General features: G+C 43.8%; 1 protein-coding gene across 4 annotated transcripts in view; it reads right to left on the reverse strand.

Moving 5' to 3' along the window:
* MYLK (myosin light chain kinase) overlaps window positions 1-22,850 on the reverse strand; it is a 337,126-nt gene that overhangs the window by 9,026 nt on the left and 305,250 nt on the right. For all 4 annotated transcript variants that reach the window (XM_006137678.4, XM_075933132.1, XM_006137677.4 and 1 more), the window contains 2 exons: window positions 17,734-17,857; window positions 969-1,121 (listed from right to left, as the gene is read on the reverse strand). In XM_006137678.4, the coding sequence (XP_006137740.2) occupies window positions 969-1,121; window positions 17,734-17,857 (277 nt within the window). The remainder of the gene's footprint in view (window positions 1-968; window positions 1,122-17,733; window positions 17,858-22,850) is intronic.

The raw sequence follows: 22,850 nt of genomic DNA on the forward strand, positions 1-22,850 counted from the left end.
TACACAGGACAGAACCTATTTGATTTTATGTTATTGTTTCTCCCTTTTCATTTTTAGCATACTTTACTAAACTAGCCTTAATGGGACAACTGCTTATGAACTGTGATTACTTGCTATCTGTTACACTCACTATATATGATCATTTAACAGATTTTGAAGACTTTTTGTGTGGTAGGTTACACACCATAAACATAATAATAAAATATTGCCATAAAGTCATACATTATAGCCACAGCATAAACCTCTCTGTTACAATGCGTACAAAACTCTGCTTGCTGATCATTGCATAGCACATACTGAACAGTGATGGTTCCTCTTCCTTTTGTTATCCCTTACTTTTACCAACTTCTCTATTTCTGCTATGCCTCAACCGCTCTCTCCTACCCATTAAATACAATTTAACAAATACATATGTCTAACAATGCTGTGCCAGTTCACCTCTATATTCCCTTGGTTATATGGTATAGGTCTATAATCCTTTGTTTTCTATCATTTAGATTCAAAGCCTTCCAAGACAGGAATTGTCTCTTCCCTACATATGTTCAGTGTTCAGAGCAATGGGGCCTCCCTTTTGACTGGGCACTACTGTAATGTTTGCTACTATTAATAAAAAAGGTGGTGGAACCAAGGCTTTTGTGAAACTGAATTTTATGAGATTCATAGGAAATGTATTGTCATGTCAGAGCCATCCACCCAGGGACATGAATTTGACACGAGAGTCCATTCCTGAGGCTAAGGAAGTGAAAACGAGCAGTAACTTAAAAAGCTTTGTTCCGGTCTGCGCAGCATCAAGTAAATGAAGTCTGCGGTAATGAACACAAAGACACAGAAGTATTGGAGCATTCTAAACTCCTTATTCAATGCTGCCCAGGACATTTTTTTTTAAAGGGTATACAGAGCGTGAGAGCAACGGGTGTACAAGTTCAGTTAAATATGAAAACAAAGTATGTCAAGATCAACAGCTTTACTTCATATCCTTCTTTAGCAGATTGCTGATAAAGTCCTTGGCATCTTCGGAGATTTCATCAAAAGCTTCATCATCAAAGTCCCACGTTGCTGAGGTAACATTGGCTAAAGTTTCATTGTCATTGTCTCCCATGAAAGGAGAAAGTCCACTGACCCTGAGAATAAAAAAAAACAACCCACAAAACAGTGTCAGTCTTTCAATGAGCACAGATAACAGTTAAAATTCATGTGCTCTCTCTTAGGGATGTTAGGGTGTGTCTACACTACCCCGCTAGTTCAAACTAGCGGGGGTAATGTAGTCATCTGCAGTTGCAAATGAAGCCCGGGATTTGAATTTCCCGGGCTTCATTTGCATGAAGCCGGCCGGCGCCATTTTTAAATGCCGGCTAGTTCGAACCCCGTGCCGCGCGGCTAGACGCGGCACGGAGTAGCTAGTTCGGATTAGGCTTCCTAATCCGAACTAGCTGTACACCTCATTCCACGAGGAGTACAGCTAGTTCGGATTAGGCTTCGTGGAATGAGGTGTACAGCTAGTTCGGATTAGGAAGCCTAATCCGAACTAGCTACTCCGTGCCGCGTCTAGCCGCGCGGCACGGGGTTCGAACTAGCCGGCATTTAAAAATGGCGCCGGCTGGTTTCATGCAAATGAAGCCCGGGAAATTCAAATCCTGGGCTTCATTTGCAACTGCAGATGACTACATTACCGCCGCTAGTTCGAACTAGCGGGGTAGTGTAGACATACCCTTAGTGAGTAGTCGATTAGTCAACTACCCAATGAGCATAAGCTTATCGGGTAGTCGAGTGGAGTATCAACTGCTCACTTCCCCCACCCGTCCAACCTTGTTGCCTCTCCGAGAGGCAGAAGCAGGGCGAGGAACAGGAGCTGGTGCTGGGGGGGGGATCTGGCTTAAAAGCTGGCTCCCCCCAGCATTGTCTCTATGGTGTCGCCTATCCCCCCCTGCTACCTCTATTAGAGTCAGCTAGGGGGGATATGGGAGGCTGCTGCAAAGCAGCCTTTGCCCCATAGCAGGATGAAGCTCACCGTGGGCAGAGGCTGCTCCAGCAGCAACCATTGTACGCAGGGGGTTGGGTCCCAGCAGGCAGCTGGGCCCCTCCATGGACAGGAGCTGCTGATGCCAAGCAGTCCCTGTTCATGGTGACCTGGACTGGCTGCCATGAATTGGGGCTGATGCTGGAGTAGCCTCTGTTTGTGGTGGACAGAGCTGGCTATTGCCGGGGACTGTTCCGGCAGCAGTCCCTATCTGTGGCCAGCCCTGGCTGCCATTAACTGAGACTACTCAGGCAACAGACCCTAATCACAGCGGACAGGGCTGGTCACTGCAAACAGGGGCTGCTGGACTCAGTGCAAGATGGCAATGAGCAGTCCTGGCTCGTGCTGGTTTGGGACGCTGCGCCTCTGAATTTTAAATGTAGTAAGAGCTGCTGGGCTCTCACTATAGTGCGGGTGGATCCCGGTGCCAGCACGAGCTGGGACTGCTCAGTCCTGGCTTGAGCCAGCTCCTGGAGCTACCCCCACTGCAGTTTTGTAGAGCGACCCTTATCAACTAATCATGTAGTCAATACAATTGTATTGACTTTACAATAAACCAGATAACTGCAATTTAACATTCTTACTATCTCTTTGGTCTCTGAAAATCTGTATCAATAGAAGTCACATGTCAACTTAAAATACTTGAAAGTTGTTATAAAGGCAAAATAAATGGGAAGAGGACTAGAATGTAAGTACCCAAAGCTACTAGGGAGCTGCACCTCCTGCTCCCTATGCTCACCAATCTCCCCTTGCTGGCCGCTTTCATGGCCAGAAAACCTGTTAATCTTGCAGTGAGACCAGCTGCGCTCTCCATGGCTCCATGTGTCAGAGTGTGGGGAAGTCACCGGGTCCTGCACCCCCATCAGCAGTCAGATGTGACTCTCAGCCAGCAAGCGGAACAGAAGGTTTATTGTTGACAGACACAGCACAGCACAGACTTGTCGTTACAGGAACTAGGAGCATTCAGCACAATACATCTAGACTCCCTTCTCCCTAAGCCAGCTGAAAAACTAACTCACACACCCAACAACTAGTCCCAGCCCTCTAGGAAGCCCTGCCTTCTCCTTTGTCCTGCTTCCCGGATGCAAGGTGTTATCTGACTATCACTGGTTGCATCTCCCCCAGAGTCAGGTGCTAGGATGGCTTGGGCCATTCCCTATGTGCCTTCTCTCAGGCGTTCTTACCCAAAGATCCCATCCCCCGCTGGGCATCCCCCCACACACAGAGTCACTACAGAGCAGCACAGGACAGTAGGAATCACATACAGCATAACAAAGCAAACAGTGAACATAATCCCCACTATGTCACACCACGTCACTTGCACCCTTCTCTGCTCCCGCCCCACCAGAACCCTGGACGGGCTCCTCTGTCCAAACGCTCTTGGCCCATCCCATCCACTTGTGGCCTTCAATCACCAGCTATTCCCCTCCCCTTCTGCTCCTGCCACACCCGCCAATAAAATAGTTTGTTCGTGTGCAGAATTTAGAACCTCCTAGCAGCTAGCACAGGGCTATGGAGAAGTGACCAGTCAGGAAGGGCTTGTGGGCCTCACATGTAAATGAAAACCAAACACAATCAGGAAATCAGGGCCCAACTCCAAAGAAATCCCCTTTGTTCTGGGTGCTCCCGAGCACCCAGCTCTCTAGTGAGGGGAAGGGGCTGGGTTACGTGGGAGCAGCCAGGTAGGGAGAGAATCCCCCACTCTCCGTGCCCAGTTACTGCCCGTCTTTGCAGGACGTCAATGCTCTAGCTGTGCCCTTCCAGTTGGCAAGTGAGCTCCTGCCGTGGGGCTGGTACATGGTCCATGCAGACAGGGTGCAATGGAGAGATATGGAACCATGGGGGGGCTCCCCAGCTTTACTGAGAACCCAGATTTGGGTCACGGGCGAAGAGAGCCCGCCCATTGGGGTAATCTGGGCTGCTAGTCTTTATCCCAGAGTTCCATGGCCCACAGCCCACTTCCCTCCTTCCATCCTTACCTCCACCTCCACCCCCTGCCTCCATTCCTACAGCAACCATCCTCCCTAACTCCTCCCCACCCACCCCCTCCTTCCATTCCTACCTCCACCTCCATCCCTACACTCCCACCCCCCTGCCTCTATTCCTACACCAACCATCCTCCCTAATTCCTCTCCACCCCACCCATCCCCCTCCTTCCACCCCTACTTCCACCTCCATTCCTACACCCACCCATATTACCTCCCCTTTCCCAGCCCGCACCTTCTTCCTCCATTCCTACACCCCATCCTTCTCTAACCCCACACTGCCCATCCCCCTGCCTCCATTTCAATATCGCCCTCACCCTCAGTATCCCCCCTTGCCACACCACCTATCCCCACATACACCTTATCTCCCTTCCTCACACACCCTGCCCCCTCCCACAAATTCATCGAGCTGTGAGCTTGGGCTCAACTCAGCCTTTCCAAACGGGCCTGTTGGGGTTTGTGTAACACCATGTAAATGGCCTCTGGGGAACTTTGCTTCTCGGCAAGCCCAGGCAGCCGGCAGTGCAGAGTGGCTGCTCTGGAGAGCCAGGGAAGCGGCCAGGGTGCAGGATATCCATGCCATCCTCAAAGGGCTGAGTGTGCAATGTGGCCAAGACCGGCTCAGCTTGTGGTGGGCCTGGGAGAGTGCACATGAGCCAGGGTCCTGGCCCCAGGTCACCAGCACACACCAGAGTCACTTGCTCAGGGGGAGACCTGCAGTGAGGCTCCCAAGTGCTGTGGCCAGGCCCAGGCTGCACACAGCAAAGCCCTGCAGCAGACATGTGAGCTGGGCAAGCTGAAGGCAGGGTCCAGGGGCAGGCGGTCATGTGGTCAGGGTTTCTGGGGTGGGGACACGGGGGAGACTGCGCTGCTGGAGACAGAGACGGCTGGCAGGATGCAGAGCGACGTGATGATGTCACTCTGTTGTCCCACAGGAAATTTATATATATATATATAGATAGAGAGAGCGAGAGAGAGAGAGAGAGAGAGAGAGAGAACCTCCTCCCCCATTTTTGGGAGATGGGCAGGGACAACAGCAGTTCGGTAAAGATGAAGTGGAGAGTTAGAGTTTGTTACCTTAACAGTTTGCTACCTAGAAAGTTCCGTTCTCTTCAGATAATGACTATGCCAAGGTGATACCGTGACTCAGCAGATCTGCTTCTTATATATATCCAAAGTCATATTTGCTAACTTTAATGACAAAAATAAGATTTTAGTACTTTTTACTCCTCGTGCTCAGGCAAGGCCAACATGGCTAGGAGTGTGAGATGGATTCTGTTCCTTCTCATAATTTAACACAACACTTTCCTTGATGGCACATGAGAAAGAAATTACATAGCTAGCTTCTTATATGTGAGGTTGAGTTTGCAGGGCTGGCAGAAGAAATATCTTTGCACTAAAAAAATTGATCTGTAGTCACTAAGGGGGAGAGAGAGACACACACACACACACACACACACCCCTCATCATGCCATTTTTACAGAATATCTTTTCAGAACAGAACTGCACGTTCAGTGACACTATAACCTAATAGCTATGTTAGTGATAACTCAATATTTTTCATCTTCTAGACAGGTCACAGAAGGCCTATAATGATCAATTCCTGTAACCATATAGCAACCTCAAGAACAGAAATGGGCCCATGCTACAAACTTCTGATACTGAGCTGAACTCTTCCAAAGTTCAGGAACATTTAGGGATTCAGTTCAGCCCTTTTCAAACATAAGCCACAGAGGTCAGAATTGGATCAAGATTTAGTCTTTTCCAGAGTTTAGGGTTGTTCAAATCCCAGTTTTGCCTTGTCACTAATATGAGGAAGCACTAGGAGTCAAACATTTCTTCAAACCCTGTTTTGTACATGGTAAACTAAAGGGGCAGTGCTATTAATCCAGCCACTGGGGAAGCAAAACTGTGTAGCATGTTGGTTTTCAAATTGTGAGGCAGACATGGTTATCAAGGAGATGCTAGGACCTGACTACTTAATAATTTGTCCTTGTTTCTTCAGGGTACCCAGTGTGTGCTGGTGCAGTTCCCTGGAGAGCTCAATCATCTCTCTCTCTCTCTCTCTGCTCTAGGGCAGGATGGATTGTAGAAACCTGGTCCCAGAATTCTTGCTCTTTCCACCCATACCCATCATCTCAGTTCCATGCCACCATCCTGCTGCTGGCCAGCTGTCATAGAAACTGCACAGCTTTGCAAGAACTTCCTCCCTTTCTATTGCACACACTTACTCCTGTGACTGCACTGGGAATCAACATGGCTGTGACATTGTGCATGGGCTTGGCTCCACAGCAAAGGCCTTGCACAACTGTGTGCACAAAACACATGCCTGAAAGAAGTGGAACCAATGCACTCAAGTTATCACTCCAGACAGCTGAGATTCAAACAGGGTGTGTGAGCCTCCTCCCATCCTGGCTGCTTAGGTGGAGATTTTTTTCCTTCCCTCTGAAGTCCAAACTGGGCACCACCTGAGACATGAATCTTTGAAGAGAGATGCAGCAAAAAATGTTTGGGGATTTCTAGTCTGGAATAGTCCATTGAAAGACAGGGTACATCAGTACAATTCAGTGCATTACCAACTGTCTGTAAGTGTGCCTGATTGTGTGTCTTCATTCCGTCTCTTCATTCCGGGAATCAAATGAAAATATATCATCATTACCACAGTGCCTTAGTGCTTACCCTGATGACTGACTATCACAAAAAGCACAAGCAGACAAGACTGTCACTGTTGCTTAAAAGGATATAAATATTATTGTCATAATTCAATGAATGCTTTGGTGTCCCTTCAAGTGTCAGGAAGTGGGCATGAACTTTAGAGATTTCTATGCCAGTGTCAAAGAGTAGTAACTTTTGGTTACTACCAGAAAAGGCAAGATTCAAGCCAGCGAACAAGGGATCAACGTTCTGTTTCACTAACGTAGCCAGACTTTTATGGCATCTGCTTTATTGCCCTTCACTAGCTCTGATTTTTCATAGCATGGATTTTATTTAAAACATGCATTAAATTAAAAACATAGTTAATGTAAAAGAATGAGGAGTCTTGTGGCATTTTATAGACTAATAAATATATTAGGTCATGAGCTTTCGTGGGTAAAGCCCACTTCATTAGATGAGTAGGCATGGAAATTATTGAATCCAGGGTATATATAACAGCAGAAAAAGTTACCTGTCAGTTGTAGGACCAGTGTTAATTAAACTAATGAAGTCAGGCTAGATGTGTCCCATGCATAGCCTTTGAAATGGAAATGTGAAAATCAATGGTGAGGGAAATTGCCTTTGTAGTGCATTAACCAGTTAATATCTTTATTCAAGCCCAAGTTGAACTCATAAGTGAACTCCAGTTCAGATGTCTCCCTCTGTAATCGTGATACAATTCCTTTGCAGAAGGATGGCTACTTTTAAATCCATTATGGAATGTCCAGGGAGGTTAATATGTTCCCCTACAGATGTATGCGTATTACCATTCCTGAGGTCTAATTTGTGTACATTTATCCTTTGTCACAGAGACTGTCTAGTTTGGCCAATATATATGGCAGAAAGTTTGGCCAATATGCATAGCACATCCAGTCTGACTTCATTAGCTTCATTAACACTGGTTCTACCATTCACAGGTAACTTCTGCTGTTATATATACCCTGGATTCTGTCATTTTGACTTCAACTCATTTGATGAAGTGGGTTTTACCCATGAATGCTCATGACCTAATATATTTATAGTCTCTAAGGTGCCACAGGACTGCTCATTGTTTTAAATTACAGACTAATACAGCCAGGGCCGGCCTTAGGCCGATTCAGCCGATTTCCCAGCATGGGGCCCCGCGCCCAGGAAAATGACGCATGTGCAGTGTGCCGGGACCACGCCGCTTGCGCAGGGCACCCAGGCACACGGCGCATGCGTCGTGACATCCAGGACGCACGGCACATACGTGCCCCCACAATTGGGCCCCGTGCTCCGTAGAGCCGGCCCTGAATACAGCTACCCACCTGAGATTTTTTAACATACTTAATGTAGCAAGTGGTGATGTAGCCATGTCAGTCCCAGGATATTATAGATATCACATGGATGGACCAACTTCTGTTGGTGAGAGAGAGATGACCCTTCGAAATCTCATCTCTTTCACCAATAGAAGTTAGTCCAAAAAGATATTTCCTCATCCTTCTTGTTACACAGGGTTTTTTTAGACAGGTTGCCTTCCATTTAGTTTAAAAAGTTGCTAAACTTTTGCTGTTTAGAACAGTTGCCACTAGAGGGCAACTCAGTCCAGGCTATTTTTCAATATGCTTGGACTCATTGTCTTTAAGATAACTGTCTTTACAAAAAACATTAATTTGAAGGAGAGACGCTTAGGAAGGGGAAGACTCTTAAAATGTTATATGGAGCATTAGGGAAAAGGGCTTGTGATCAAACCCTCACAATGCCTTATCTTTTATATAACTATAGTTAAAACAAAGGGCACTTGCCTAGCTCTTCGGTTATGTGTTTTTAGCTTTTGTTCTGACACTTGCGTAAGTGTTGCTCTGTTGGCCCTTATAATAAAAGTTCTAGTGGACCATACTATTGCTAGTTGTAGGAGAGATTTTTAAATCATCTTTTCCTTGGGGCAGGAAACTTGGGTGAAATCCTGGCTCCATTGATATACTTCACCTAAAATGTTGACCTTGAGAGATCCATAGTACTATGCAGATTCAACTCCGAAAGGTGCTCTGAGACCCAGATCCTGGAAAGCACATATGTACATGTACTTTAAGCATGTGAGCAGTCCCAATGGGACTACTTTTGTTTTTAAAATTAAACATGCACTCAAGTGCTTTGTTGACTCCAGGCTGTAATTAGGAGAAACTCACTGGGTTTTAAAAACACTAGATTGAAACATGAAGATAGAAAGCACATGAAAAGTGAACAATCAGGCTCAGCAAAACTGTGCAGAAGGACACCCTACTCTTCAAGAATTGCTTCTGTCCCTATATTGTAAAGATATTAGACTTTCACAAAGTTAATAGCCCCTACAAAAAAGTTATGCTACTCTCCTTTAGCACTAACTCCATCCAAAATTTGGTACAGTTATTGCTCCCAAGGGTTGAACTGTCATAGACAAACCTACCACTAAATATTTTACTGCCCCTAGAAGTTGTGTGTAACAGTCTAGTATTTCATACAGACACTCAAGAGACTAGCTAGCTACTGTATTTGAGAAGGAGGCACAAGCCCCAGAGGGGAAGTAAATCAAAATGAGCAGTTGTATTTGTTCCTTATTTGAAAAATGTTTTATTCTTTTAATTACACCAGGCTAGGTATACTCAGATACTACACGAAAGGGCATCTTTAAGTGTGTACAATACAACAAGTTACATGCACGAACTTATTATTAAGACCTTTGGAAACTGACAATGTAAAATAGCATTTAGCTTCACAATATCTGTTCTATTATACATATGTCTTTACTAGCTAAAACTTTTTTTACTCTTCATAACACTGCAGTGTTTGTATGGCTGTTGAAGACTGAGATGGACTCTATTTTGCCTTGCTGCAAATGTCATTAGATAAGTTATTGATGCAGAATCTCTGGCCCTGATTAAGGAGAGTTCTCAAGGATGTGCTCAACAAAGCATTTCAGTATGTGCAGTCTGTTAAGAGGCCTTGTAAAAGGCAAAAAGAACTCATCTTGTTTCAGGAGGAGTCTGTGATTCCAAATCAGGAGCCATGCTATCACTGTTGCACAGGCTCTGACTATAAGTGAAACTAGTTCCCAACTAGCACTTATCCAGCAGATCAGTACAATTGATGAAGGGGTCATAATTTCACACAAATTAAGTATTCCTGAACAGTTTCTCTAGTTCATTGGAGACAAACAAGCTTTGTTACTATAAGAAGTGCATGTCTTATCTTTCCATCTGATTAAGCTTCTTGAAAAAATAACATGAGTTGACATTATAGGGGGAATCCCACTCTCCATCGATATTGATTGCAAATGGGACCATTGTCCTAGCTCCACAAATAATACGACAAATATTATTTAATGGAATGACAGATACAGGGTTGGCCCTTTTCAATGAGATTAGAACACCCTGATATCATGAAAAAGACTTGATTTGTCATGTCTGGTTTATCAGTTCCAATACCAGTAGGGGCTGGGAGAGCTATAAAGGTAATGCCTTGAGTCAGCAACTTCACTGATCTGCAGAAACCTCTCATGACTAACTAAGGGTAATGGTGGGAGAAGGGATATCATTGTCCTGTAGTGCTTGGAGGTTAGGGTAAGACTGATGAAAGCTGGGAGAGAAAAGAGTAATGTTTCAGAAAAAATAGAATGGGTAACACATAGGAATATTTGGTAAACTCTAAAATGCCTTTATTTGAATTGATTTATTTACAGTACTTAGTAAACTATATGTGGTACACATTCTCTCCTTTATTCTGTGCTTTCCAAATACTATTTCAAAAATACTGTTGCTTAAAACTTGTAAACAATCAAGCTTTCCTACTTCTGGACCTTCCACACTGTTCAGAATTTACAGGGCCACAATAACAGTTCCTTTTCTTCTGAGTTAAAGTGTGAGTCAGCTGATTTACCCTGGGAATACTTGTTAGGAAGGCCATCTCTTTGTACGTATTGAGAAAACAAAATAAACAAAAATTGGCAGCTAATGGATGCAGCACCCACAAGCCCTTATCTTTGTCACATAACTTCTTGACTCAAGTATTTAATTGTTCCTTGCTTAATAGCTATTTAAAGTAATAAATGTCTAGCAGTTGGTTTGACGGATTATGGAAACAATTTCCTTTTTGGAATACTAAAATGAAGTGATAAAGATGAGCTGCGTCTGCACAGGAAAATTTTGAGTTTATGCTATGATCTTACTTAGGGCTGGGCAAAGTAAGGCGTGTGGGCTGGATCCGGCTTGCCAAGCCACCAGATCTGGCCTGCAGACACAGCAGGGAGCCTCAGGCAGACTCCCTGCTTGCCCTAGCCCCTGCACACCTCTCAGAAAAGCGGCTGCCGGGCCATTTGTGTTTCTCATCTGTGAGCTGGGGATGTGGGGGTGTGGAGGAGCAGAGAGAGGCTTCAAGTGCTGCCCCAGCCCCCGGCAAAATCCCATTAGCCAGAAACTGGCCAATGGGAGTTGCCTTTTGAAGAATAGGCAGTGCATAAAGCACAACTCCCCCCCCTTCTCAAGCTATTATTCACAGATGCACATGGCCCCTGCAGCCTTTGTGCAGGCAAGGAGGCTGCCTGAGAAACATGTTGGGCTGCTAGCTGGGAGTCACACAGGTAAGTCTCCCAACCAGAGTCTGCCTCTGGCACCTCAGCTCCTCCCTGACACCAACCCTCTGCCCTCCTCCTGAGCCCAGATCCAGCACCCCAATCCCTTGGCCCCAGATCACAATTCCTTCCTGCCTTAGGTCACAACCCAAAGTCTTGCACTCCAATCCCCTGCACCAGATCACAGTTCCCTCCTGCTCTAGGTCACAACCCAAACCCCTGCACCCCAGTCCCCTACCCCAGGTCACAGCCCCTTCCTTCCCTGGTTCATAACTCAAATCCCTGCACCTCAATCCCGTGCCCCAGGTCACAACTGCCTCCTTCATCCAAACTCCCTCACTGGCCCTCCTGCACTCCAAGCTCTTACCCCAAACTCCTTTCTGCACTCAATCTCCATCCCAGACCCCCACCTCCTACATTAATATCATGGAGGAGTGTGGCCATCGACCACTTTCCCAAATCTTGGAGTTCCCCCCCGCATCAAAAATTATTGCCCACCCCTGATCTTATTGATAGACAAATATCAGGCTGTTTACTGAAAACATTTTTCCAGCTACTTAACTAGGCATCTTTCTGGCATACTTAGCACAATTTGTTTAAAAACTCTTTGGCATTTTCCATTTTTAAGTAAAGGACTGAGACAATATACTCTCTTGACAATGCTCAGTATTTATGAACCTGTTCTTGGAAGGTCCTGAGTGCCTATATTTATAGATATTAAGACCAGAAGGAACCACTAGATCGTCTAGCCTGAAGCTCCTGCACAACACAGGCCATAGAATTTCACCCAGTAATTCCTGCTGTAAGACCATGACTAATCGAAGGAAACTGAGCATGCTCAGCACCTCCCAGAATCACTTATTGAACATCACCTGCCATGTTCAGCATCGCTCAGGGCTGGATCTCAAGGATGCTGAGCTCCACTTTAAAGTCCTTTCAATATACTGCCAATGACAAATGAACAAAACTGACAAGCTGTTACAATGAATCAAAGTAGTTCTAGTAGCTATTGCAGGCAATTTGAAATAAGCATATTTGGGCAAACATGATCATCTCACAGGAGATACGACGGTAATTTAATTCTGGCAGTTAGAATATGAAATTATCAGTCCATTTCCTAGTGAACATAACCTTATGTTACAAAATAACTGCTATCACAGTTGGCACTAACTGTGTCTCCAGAATTGGAAGTCTCAGGAGAGCCATGAAGAATGGAATGGGCTCTGGCAAACTCAGTGATTTCTTCCGAACAGGTCAAAGGCGCTAGTGTCAGGCAAATGAGAAAACCCAACTAGTTCTCTTTCATTTTGAAAAACACAAATCACAACACTTCAGGATACTTTACTGGTTTCATTTCACGAACATGCAGTGCGCTCTCAGCTTCAGAGTTAGCTACATTTATGCCTTGACTGTTGACCTGGGCTGGATTTAAACCAGTTGCCAATGCCTTGAATCATACCACACCACTGCAGAAAGAGAACAAGGGAGCAAAATCTTTCTACCAACCCAAGAAGAGAATGGAAGTGACGGTCAATCACCAACAAATAAAAGGATGGAATCTGAGATTTAGTTTCATGAGTTTATGAAGGGTCAGATGAGCACATGTACTGTGTTCTGCCAACTACAGGGAAATCCTGAAAAAAGGGTAGTCCTGAAAAAAAGGTGCAACTGTATCTGATGTACTGAAAATCCAATCCAATCTATAACAGAGTAGAAAGTTATGATTTAACAGAGATCAGCTCCTTTCAGAAGATACAGCACAAATGGGACTAATAAAATGAGTTGAATTACTAAAAATAAGTGAAAAGTGATTCAGCAACAGTAAATACATGCCTGTTTTTTATCCAGACGTCTTGGCATCAGAAAGACAAGTATTCCTGCATCTTATAATAATGTATATACACAACTGACTTCTTAACCTGAATTTTTTTAAGTGAAATAAAAATAGAATTTTTTAAAAAGTTTTACGTTACTAATGTTAGTGTTATGGCTGACGTTACCAATGTTAGTATTATGGTCTATCCAAAGGGCTCATCAGAAAAGAGCCAGGAATAGTAAAAAAAAAAAAAAAAAATTCTGCAGTGCCTGCAAGAGTAAATGCAATACAGATAGCTGGAAAGAATTAATCAGGGTTATGCTCCAGTTAGACAAAGTTTATTATAAAATCAAAGTGAAACTCTGAAAATAGATGTAAATGGAAATGATGCATACAACCCACAGTTTTTATGGCATTTTACATCCAAGTCTATAGATCAAATAAAAAGGATGGGCCAGGATTGAGAAGTAGAATAGGACAGTAAGTGAGATCAAACAGAATGACAAAAAATAAGATAGATACAATGGATGAAATTTAAGAACAAAAAAATGATGTAGTGACTAAAATGAATTATTTCTTTAGGATGAAAACATAAGAGTGGCTATTTGGGGTCAGACCAAAGGTCCATCTAGTGCAGTATCTGGTCTTCCAACAGTGGCCAATACCAGATGCCCCAGAGGGAGTGAACAGAACAGGTAATCATTAAATGATCCCTCTCCTGTCATCCATTTCCAGTCTCTGACAGAGGCTAGGAATACCATTCCTATCCATTCTGGCTAATAGCCATTGATGGAAATGGGTGACAGGGGATGGATCACATGTGGATTACCTGTTGTGTTTTCTCCCTCTGGAGTATCTGGTATTGGCCACTGCTGACAGACAGGATGCTGGACCAGATGGACAGTTGGTCTGACCGAATATGACCATTCTTATGTTCCTATGGATCAAACCTCCATGAATTTATCTACTTCTTTTTTGAACCCTATTAAAATCCTGGTCTTCATAACATCCTCTGGCAAGGAGTTCCATAGGTTGACTGTGCACTGCGTGAAGAAAAACTTCATTTTGTTTATTTTAAATCTGCTAACTATTAATTTCATTTGGTGACCCCCAGTTCTTATGCTATGGGAACAAATAAATAACTTTTCCTCGTTCACTTTTTCCACACCAGTCATGATTTTATAGACCTCTATCATATCCCCCCCTTAGTCTTATCTTTTCTAAAATGAAAAGTCACCGTCTTTTTAATCTCTCTTCATATGAGATATGTTCCAAACCTCTAATCCTCTTTGTTGCCCTTTTCTGAAGCTTTTCCAATGCCAATATATCTTTTTTGAGATCATAGAATAATAGGACTGGAAGGGACCTCAAGAGGTCATCGAGTCCAGCCCCCCGCCCTCAAGGCAGGACCAAGCTCCATCTACACCATCCCTGACAGATGTCTATCTAACCTGTTCTTAAATATCTCCAGAAAGGGAGATTCCACCACTTCCTTTGGCAATTTATTCCAATATTTGACCACCCTGACAGTTAGGAATTTTTTCCTAATGTCCAATCTAAACCTCCCCTGCTGCACTTTAAGCCCATTACTCCTTGTCCTGTCCTCAGAAACCAAGAGGAACAAATTTTCGCCTTCCTCCTTGTGACACCCTTTTAGATATTTGAAAACCGCTATCATGTCCCCCCTTAATCTTCTTTTTTCCAAACTAAACAAGCCCAGTTCATGAAGCCTGGCTTCATAGGTCATGTTCTCTAGACCTTTAATCATTCTTGTCGCTCTTCTCTGTACCCTTTCCAATTTCTCCACATCTTTCTTGAATTGTGGTGCCCAGAACTGGACACAGTACTCCAGCTGAGGCCTAACTAGTGCAGAGTAGAGCGGCAGAATGACTTCACGAGTTTTGCTTACAACACACCTGTTGATACAACCTAGAATCATATTTGCTTTTTTTGCAACAGCATCACACTGTTGACTCATATTCAACTTGTGGTCCACTATGACCCCTAGATCCCTTTCCGCCACGCTCCTTCCTAGACAGTCGCTTCCCATCTTGTATGTATGGAACTGATTGTTCCTTCCTAAGTGGAGCACTTTGCATTTCTCTTTATTAAACCTCATCCTGTTTACCTCTGACCATTTCTCTAACTTGCTAAGGTCATTTTGAATTATGTCCCTATCCTCCAAAGAAGTCGCAACCCCACCCAGTTTGGTATCCTCATCTGCGACCTCATCTGTATGCAGTATTCAAGATGTGGGCATACCACGGATTTATACAGTGGCAATAAGATATTCTCTGTCTTATTCTCTAGCCTCTTTTGAATGATTCCTAACATTGTTTGCTTTTTTGACTGCTGCTGCACACTGAGTAGATGTTTTGAGAGAACCATCCACAATGACTCCAAGATCTCTCTCGAGTGGTTATAGCTAAATCAGTCCCCATCATTTTGTATGTATAGTTGGGATTATTGTTTCTAATGTGCATTACTTTACATTTATCAACATTTCATTTCATTTGCTATTTGGTTGCCCAATCACTTAATTTTGCGAGATCCTTTTGAAGCTCTTCACAGGCTACCTTGATCTTAACTATCTCGAGCAGTTTAGTATTATTTTCAAATTTTGCCCCCTCACTCTTTATGCCATTCTCCAGATCATTTATAAATAGGTTGAATAAGATTGGTCCTTAGTTACCTCTCTCCATTCTGAAAACTGACCATTTATTCCTACTCTCTGTTTACTGTCTTTTAGCCAGTTATCAATCCATGAAAGGACCTTTCCTTTTATCCTGTGACAACTAACTTTATTTAAAAACCTTTGGTGAGGGACCTTGTCAAAGGTTTTCTGGAAATCTAAGTATACTATATCCACTGAATCCCCCTTGCCCACGTGAATAAGGAGGACTGAACACAAATAGCATGAAAAGATAAAAAGTAACTGGAGGCCAGTGCTTTGTCAGTGCCAAACATAATCAGCATTACATGGCAGCTATCTTCATCAAGAAAGGAGAGACATTGTTGAATGGAGCATTACTGAAGAATATACAAGAAGAATGGGAGGAAATTAAGGAACAGAAAATAAACCAGGAATGTCCAGGAAAAGTCCTAACAGCAAGATCTATCAATTAGACAATGGAATAATTTAATTAATTAATTATTATTATTATTATTTGTATTGCAACACTGCCTAAGCTAAGAGTGTCAGTCAGGGAAAAGGCCCCCTTGTGCTAGGCATTGTACAAATACAGAACAGAGAGATAATCACTGCCCCCAAAATAGTTTACAATCTACATGTAAGACAAGAGACAACAGGTGGAGGACAGATAGATGAATCACTCAGACCGTATTGGTCAACATGACACGCAGTGTTTTCAGCACACCAGCAGCCCAATAAATGATAGCAATCCCTTTGCTTGAGGCATTTACAAAAGTGACATCACACTGGTAATAAAACTGGCAGAGCATCCTTGAAATTGGTACTGGACTGCAGGGAAGAAATAAGGAATTCTCTCCCTTCGTGTGCCCCTTGAAAAATGCTGGGCTGGTCAGAGTCCTTGCATTCCGGAGAGCATAAGAGTTTCTTGATCCATATCACCAAGGCCACAGATTGGCCTAAAAGGCATGGTGAGACAGCAAAATTATGGTATTATCGCTCCCATCTCTGTACATGCTCCTGGAATTAAGTATGCTGTGGGGAAGTGGGGTGTACCATTCTCAAGGACAGTGCAGCGTGTACACTTCTGCCAGCATGCCCAGAAACCACAAGAGGGATTGTGCCAAAGGACTTTGACGTAATGAGGGTAGGCATTGCCCCTGAGAGGTTTTATATCCCCAATTCACCCTACTGGAGAACTAAGTCATGTGCTCGCAGTCAGAGACTGCTTATTATTAGCAGGGCTCGCTGAACAGGAGCGAGCCCCGCTCGCCAGCTGCACTGTCCGGCGATCTGCATTTCAAGAATGTCTTTTTTAAGTGAGCACGAACTACTGCTGACTTATGTTAACTTAATGTTCTTTTAGTGAGCTGTGTTCTGCTGAAACCTCACAATGAAAGGTGCAGTTGTGGATGGCTAACCTCAGAAGACTCCAATCCTGAAATTTATCACTGGGGTTCTTCAAGAAACAGGGGCTGACTTAGTTTATAATTACAAAATATAAGGAGTCAAATCCTGAACAATACACCACTGCAATCACTAGACCCTGGCCTACACTAAGGAGTTATTTTGAAATAAGTGGAATGTCCTCTCTACCAAGCCTGTGATTTCGAAATAACAGGGTGGTTATTTTGAAATAACAATTCCTGCTTTCCATGAAGAATAATGCTAATTTCAAAATAGTTATTTCAAAATAGCAGTAGTTTGGATGCTCTGGTGCCATTATTTTGAAATAATTACTCCCCAGAGTCATTCAAACAAATTACTCCCCAGTGCTTCCTAGGTCTCTAAATCAAGGTAGCGCATCCATATTAACAGAGCCTGCCTCAAACTAATTTCAAGGCTTCCCCGTAATGTCGACACACTATTTTTAAATTATTATTTCGGGAGCTATTGTTTTGAAATAAGTTTTTTCAAAATGATTTCCTAGTGTAGACATGCCCTAGGAGTTGAGCATGCTCTGAAGCTCCCAGGATTTGGTCCAAGGCTAACAAGAGTACTCACAAGATGTAGCAGATAACTCCTATACTCCACATATCAGTGGCATATCCAATTGGTTCATAGTTTATAACTTCTGGAGCCACAAACTCAGGCGTCCCAAAGAGAACTTTCAGAGAACCTGTACTTTCTGTGAAGAAAGAAAGAGGAAAACATTAAGAGTTGTATATTTTTTAGAAGTACAATTACCAGTTTTCACTCACATTTCTGGGTTGGTTATTAAACTCCCTCAACAAAAAGTTAAATTATTGACTTAGATGCTACTAGCTTGGTCAGTTCATGTCTTCCTGGACTAATATATGAATAACAAATAATAATTATTCTGTGCTAAGCATCATAAATGCACTCAGTATTGCACAAGACACACAGTAAAGAGAGTTCCTCCCCTTGTATTCTAAATAAGACAGACAAAGGTTTACTAGCATACACTGGGAAGATAAGAGATGGGCCCAGCTTGTAATGTTTGGATTCAGATTTGAACTTTTCCAAAAAATGTGTGGGTAGTTTGCCCCATCTCATCTTTGGTAGAGCATTTCCAGCAAAGGATACAGATGCTAGATTAGAAATGGGGGGGGGGGGGGGGGGGGTGTCATTAACCTTATAAAAATGTTGGCAACTTGTGCTGCAAAATAAAGCGAAACAGTAATAAATATGGAACAAAAAATTGCTTGCCTTCAACACATTGTTAAGTGAAAACAATCGAGAAAAATCAATGCTTTGGCACTGGTATTTGTTTACATTTGAAAAATGCCCAGGTAGAGAATCACTTTTATGCATAACCACTAATCACCTCTTCCTCCTTCACGTATGCGCTGGGCACTATCATGGTGAATTCACTCATATTCCCCTCATTGTGTCATTTTACACACTACAAAACCATTTATTCCTCTCTTAGGCTACATCTACACTGCAGCCTTTTGCTGGCAGAGAGTATGCTAAAGAAGCACTCGTTAGCATTTGTCGCACAGTCATTTGCATATTCTCTGCCAATGCTTTTTAGGCAAAAACAAGCAGTGTAGTTGGGTCCATTTTGTGCAAAAAACCCCTTTTGCGCAAGATCCTTATACCTCCTTTTTTAAGTCTGTTAGCCTGGGTGAATAGGGAATGATGTCCCTAGCCTCTGTTTGTCAGAGGGCAGAGATGGATGGCAGGAGAAAGATTGCTTGATCATTACCTGTTCGGTTCACTCCCTCTGGGGCACCTGGCATTGGCCACTGTCGGCAGACAGGATACTGGGCTGGACAGGACACTGTCAGCGGACAGGATCCTTTGGTCTGACCCAGTATGGCCATTCTTATGTTCTTAAATCTTTATTTTCATATATTCATGTTGCATCCAGGACTATCCAGTGCAAAGGATATCCGGTTCCTGTGGCTGAAAACTGACAAATTTTGCACAAAGGACCAGTTTTTTTTGTTTTCTGTTGTTTTAAGGGAGCCTCAATGCAATCTCTAGAATCTTAGGAACAATTCTACCCTAACAAGTTTCTTCTACAAGCTCATAAAACCTTGCATATACAAAAACTGTAGCATAACATATTACAGATTTGAAATGGCTTTTGAAAACATACCCTTTATATAGTTAAAACATATCAGATGACAGGTACCACTTTTGAGTTGGCTATGCACAAAAACAGACATATCCTGCTCAATAAAAATCTCAAAACTTTATTCTGATATTTACAAACTTGGTACAAAGGCAGAACTCTGGCTTTGGTTACCATTTCATTAAGATCTAGTGTTGACAAGTTAGTTAGAAACTGGCCTTTTTTTCTGTGCGGTGCATAACAAATTGATTTTCAAAAAATAATGTTTTAATAGCACATACACACACCAACCCTATGAACCCACAAAGCTTATCTTAAACAAATTTTTACATGAGCCTCTAAGAACACCAAAAAAGATCAGGAAAATATCCTACTACATCTTTGGTATTTTTTGACAAAATTAAAGAACTAATTATCTACCACAGAAACTGAATGAAGAAGGATCATTGGTCTGAATCTATTTCAGTTGCATCAAATTGCTGAAAGTTAAGATGGCACTAGATTTTATTGGTTACAAAACAATTAAAAAGAAAGTTCTAATGTTATATAGCAATTTGATTCAGTCTTCACTCAGAGTGTGTCCAGGCTGAATGCTTTTTCTAGAAAAAAGTGGCCTTTTTTCTAAAAAAAAAACCTTTACTTGCATCTAGTCTGCCGCCACGTTCTGTCGACAGTAAATCGAAAGAACGTGGCAGTTTTGAACAGTAAAAAGAGAAAGTGTTTTTTAAACAGTTAGCATATTTTCCTTACTGATATTGTTTCTAATAAACACCCGGCTTTCTTTGTAAACAGACATTTTTTTTTTATGTATTCTTCATGGGAAGAGGGTGAGGGTGAGAGTTGTGGAGAGAAAGGTACGGGTGGGCCGAGCCACACCCCCATGAGGGAGGCCCTGGGGCGAGTCAGTGGGCTCCTTCAGAGAATCTCTCCCTCAAGGCCTCGCGCATGCGAAGACCGGACTGGTGAGCCTAGTGGATGACAGCTGACTGGGGCTGCTCGAATTACCTCCTCTCGCCATCAGCACCTGTCCTCTACCCCGGCAGGAAGGCCTCCCCTTTTCTCTCCACAAGGTCATGGAGCATGCAACATGCGGCCACCACCTCAGGGATGTTGCGTTCGCCCATCTCTAGCCGTGTGAGGAGGCAATGAAACCTCCCTTTCAAGTGGCCAAACGTGCATTCCACCTGCATGCGAGCCTGGCTAAGATGCGTGTCAAATAGCTCCTTGCTCACATCCAAGTGGCCAGTGTTGGGCTTCATAAGCCACAGCATCAGGGGGTAGGCCACGTCAGCCACGATGCACACCGGCATCTGCATGTCCCCAAGCATGAGGTCCCACTGTGGGAAAAATGTTCCTGCCTGCAACCTGCGGTACAGGTACGAGTTGCGGAAGATGCAGGCATCATGTACCTGCCCTGGCCACCCGACACAAATGTCCATAAACTGCCCCTGGTGGTCGACCAGGGCCTGGAGCACCCTAGAAAAGTAGCCCTTGCTATTAATAAACTGGGTTGCTCGATAGGGCGGTGTGCGGATTGGGATGTGTGCCCCATTAAGGGCTCCTTCACAGTTAGGGAAGCCAAGCCTAGCAAAGCCGGCAACGATGGTGTCCAGGTCTTCCAGACGGATGAGCCTCTTCAGCAGGTCCACATTGATGGCCCTCACCACCTGCAAAAAAAGACAGACAGACAGACAAAAACCAGGGAGTTAGACAGGATACCTAAGACCTTGGGAGGAGAACCCACCCTCTCCCCCCCACCCCCACCCCCACCCCTTGTTAGGACTTCCCCCTCCCCTGCATCAGCGCAGGGGTGGCCAAGGAGCTGCCTCCCACTGCCACTCCATCCTCCACTCTCCCTTGCCTGTCAGTCCCCCATTTCAGCTCCCCCCCACTCAACAGGGCCTGTCCCCCGAAAATGACTTACCTCCATCAAAACAGCCCCGACGGTAGACCTCCCCACGCTAAACTGGTGTCCCACTGAGTGGTAGCTTTTGGGAGTGGCCAGCTTGTGAAGGGCAATAATGACCCACTTCTGCAGGCGGATGGCGGGCCGCAGGTGGGTGTCCTGGTGTTGCAGAGCAGGGGCGAACCAGGCGCACAGCTCCTAGAACGTGGCCTTCCGCATCCGGAAGTTGTGGAGCCACTGCTTGTCGTCCCAGAGCTCCATGACGAACTGGTCCCACCAGTCTGAACTCATCTCATGCCTCTAAATCTCCCCAAAAAAGTTTGGAGGCAAGGGCATTGCTCCTGCAAGGTTTCCATATGGGGCAGGCACTTTATGACGGTGTCATGAAGATGCAGCAGAAGCTGCAGCATGGCAGTGTGGGGCCATCACCTGCCCAGGGCAGCTCCAGCTCCATGATCAAAAAAACTCAGCGGAAAGCAGAAAAACCAACCAGAAAAGAACTGTTGTGGTGTCCAAGAAAGCAGGGCAACCAGAGCAAGCACTGCAGCAGCTTTGCTGTCCCTCTAGGAGGCAGGCAAGCCAGAAACAGCAGCCTAGCAATGGTTGTCCAGGGGTATCCCTTTAACCATGCGTCTCTGAAAAGGGTATGCAGCAGCACCAGGAAATAAATGCTGCCCCCATGCCCTGCCAGAAGTGGTTCTGGATGCCTTTTTTTTTTTTTCGAAAGAATGTCCAGGCAGTCTGGACACTCTTTTTCGAAGAAGTGGATCTCTTTCGAAAAAGCTCCTTTCAAAAAAAGCGTGTAGTCTAGATGTAACCTCAGTTATCACCAGAGTTGCTGACTTGAGTCCCACGTCTTGAACTTGAGTCTGACTTAAGTTGCCTAGGTGATTCAACTTGAGACTCGACTTGGGTTCATTGTTTGAGACTTGAGACTCGACTTGAGACTTACTAATTTTGTGAAATCAACTTGGTGAAAATCAACATTGTTAAATGTCTGAAAATGCTGATATTGATGGCTTGTACAAAAGTGACTTGACATTTTTTAAATTAAGACTTGAGACTTGACTCGAAAGTGACTTTAGGGACTCGAGACTCGATTTGAGACTTGAACTGTAGTGACTTGAGACTTGACTTGGACTTGACAAAGACGACTTGAAGACAACACTGTTTATCACTTCCATTCCCTTTACTAGGGCTTTTGATTGAGTAAAAGCCATGAAATTAGAATAACAGATTTCAGTTTTAATAAGGTCCTAGCCCCCCCCTTTGATTAATGTCAGTGGGTGTTCCACTATAATCAGAAATAGCTGCATAAGAATGCCCATAATCTGTAAAGCAGGCAATTGGAAAGAAGAAATAAATTTAAAAAAAAAATCACATAAATCAAGCTTGAATGGTTTAGAGCTGTTGCTAATAAAAACTGTTTTCCTCTTACTAGAAGAAATCTGAGCTGAATGTTGGGAAAGTCTTACTGATCAGAACAGTATTATTTTCTTTCCTGTAGTGTGTTTAGTATGGTTCTCTCTCTTTCTGAAAAATACTACAACATCCCACTCCTTGAACTTGGATAATTTGAACAGTGTTACTTACAATTCAGTCATGGATTAACACTAGAGATGAGTTTGGTTCACAGATGAGAAAAAAAGACAAATGTCCATAATGCCACTT

Source organism: Pelodiscus sinensis, chromosome 7, assembly GCF_049634645.1.
Source record: "Pelodiscus sinensis isolate JC-2024 chromosome 7, ASM4963464v1, whole genome shotgun sequence".
In the NCBI taxonomy this organism is placed as follows: domain Eukaryota; kingdom Metazoa; phylum Chordata; order Testudines; family Trionychidae; genus Pelodiscus; species Pelodiscus sinensis.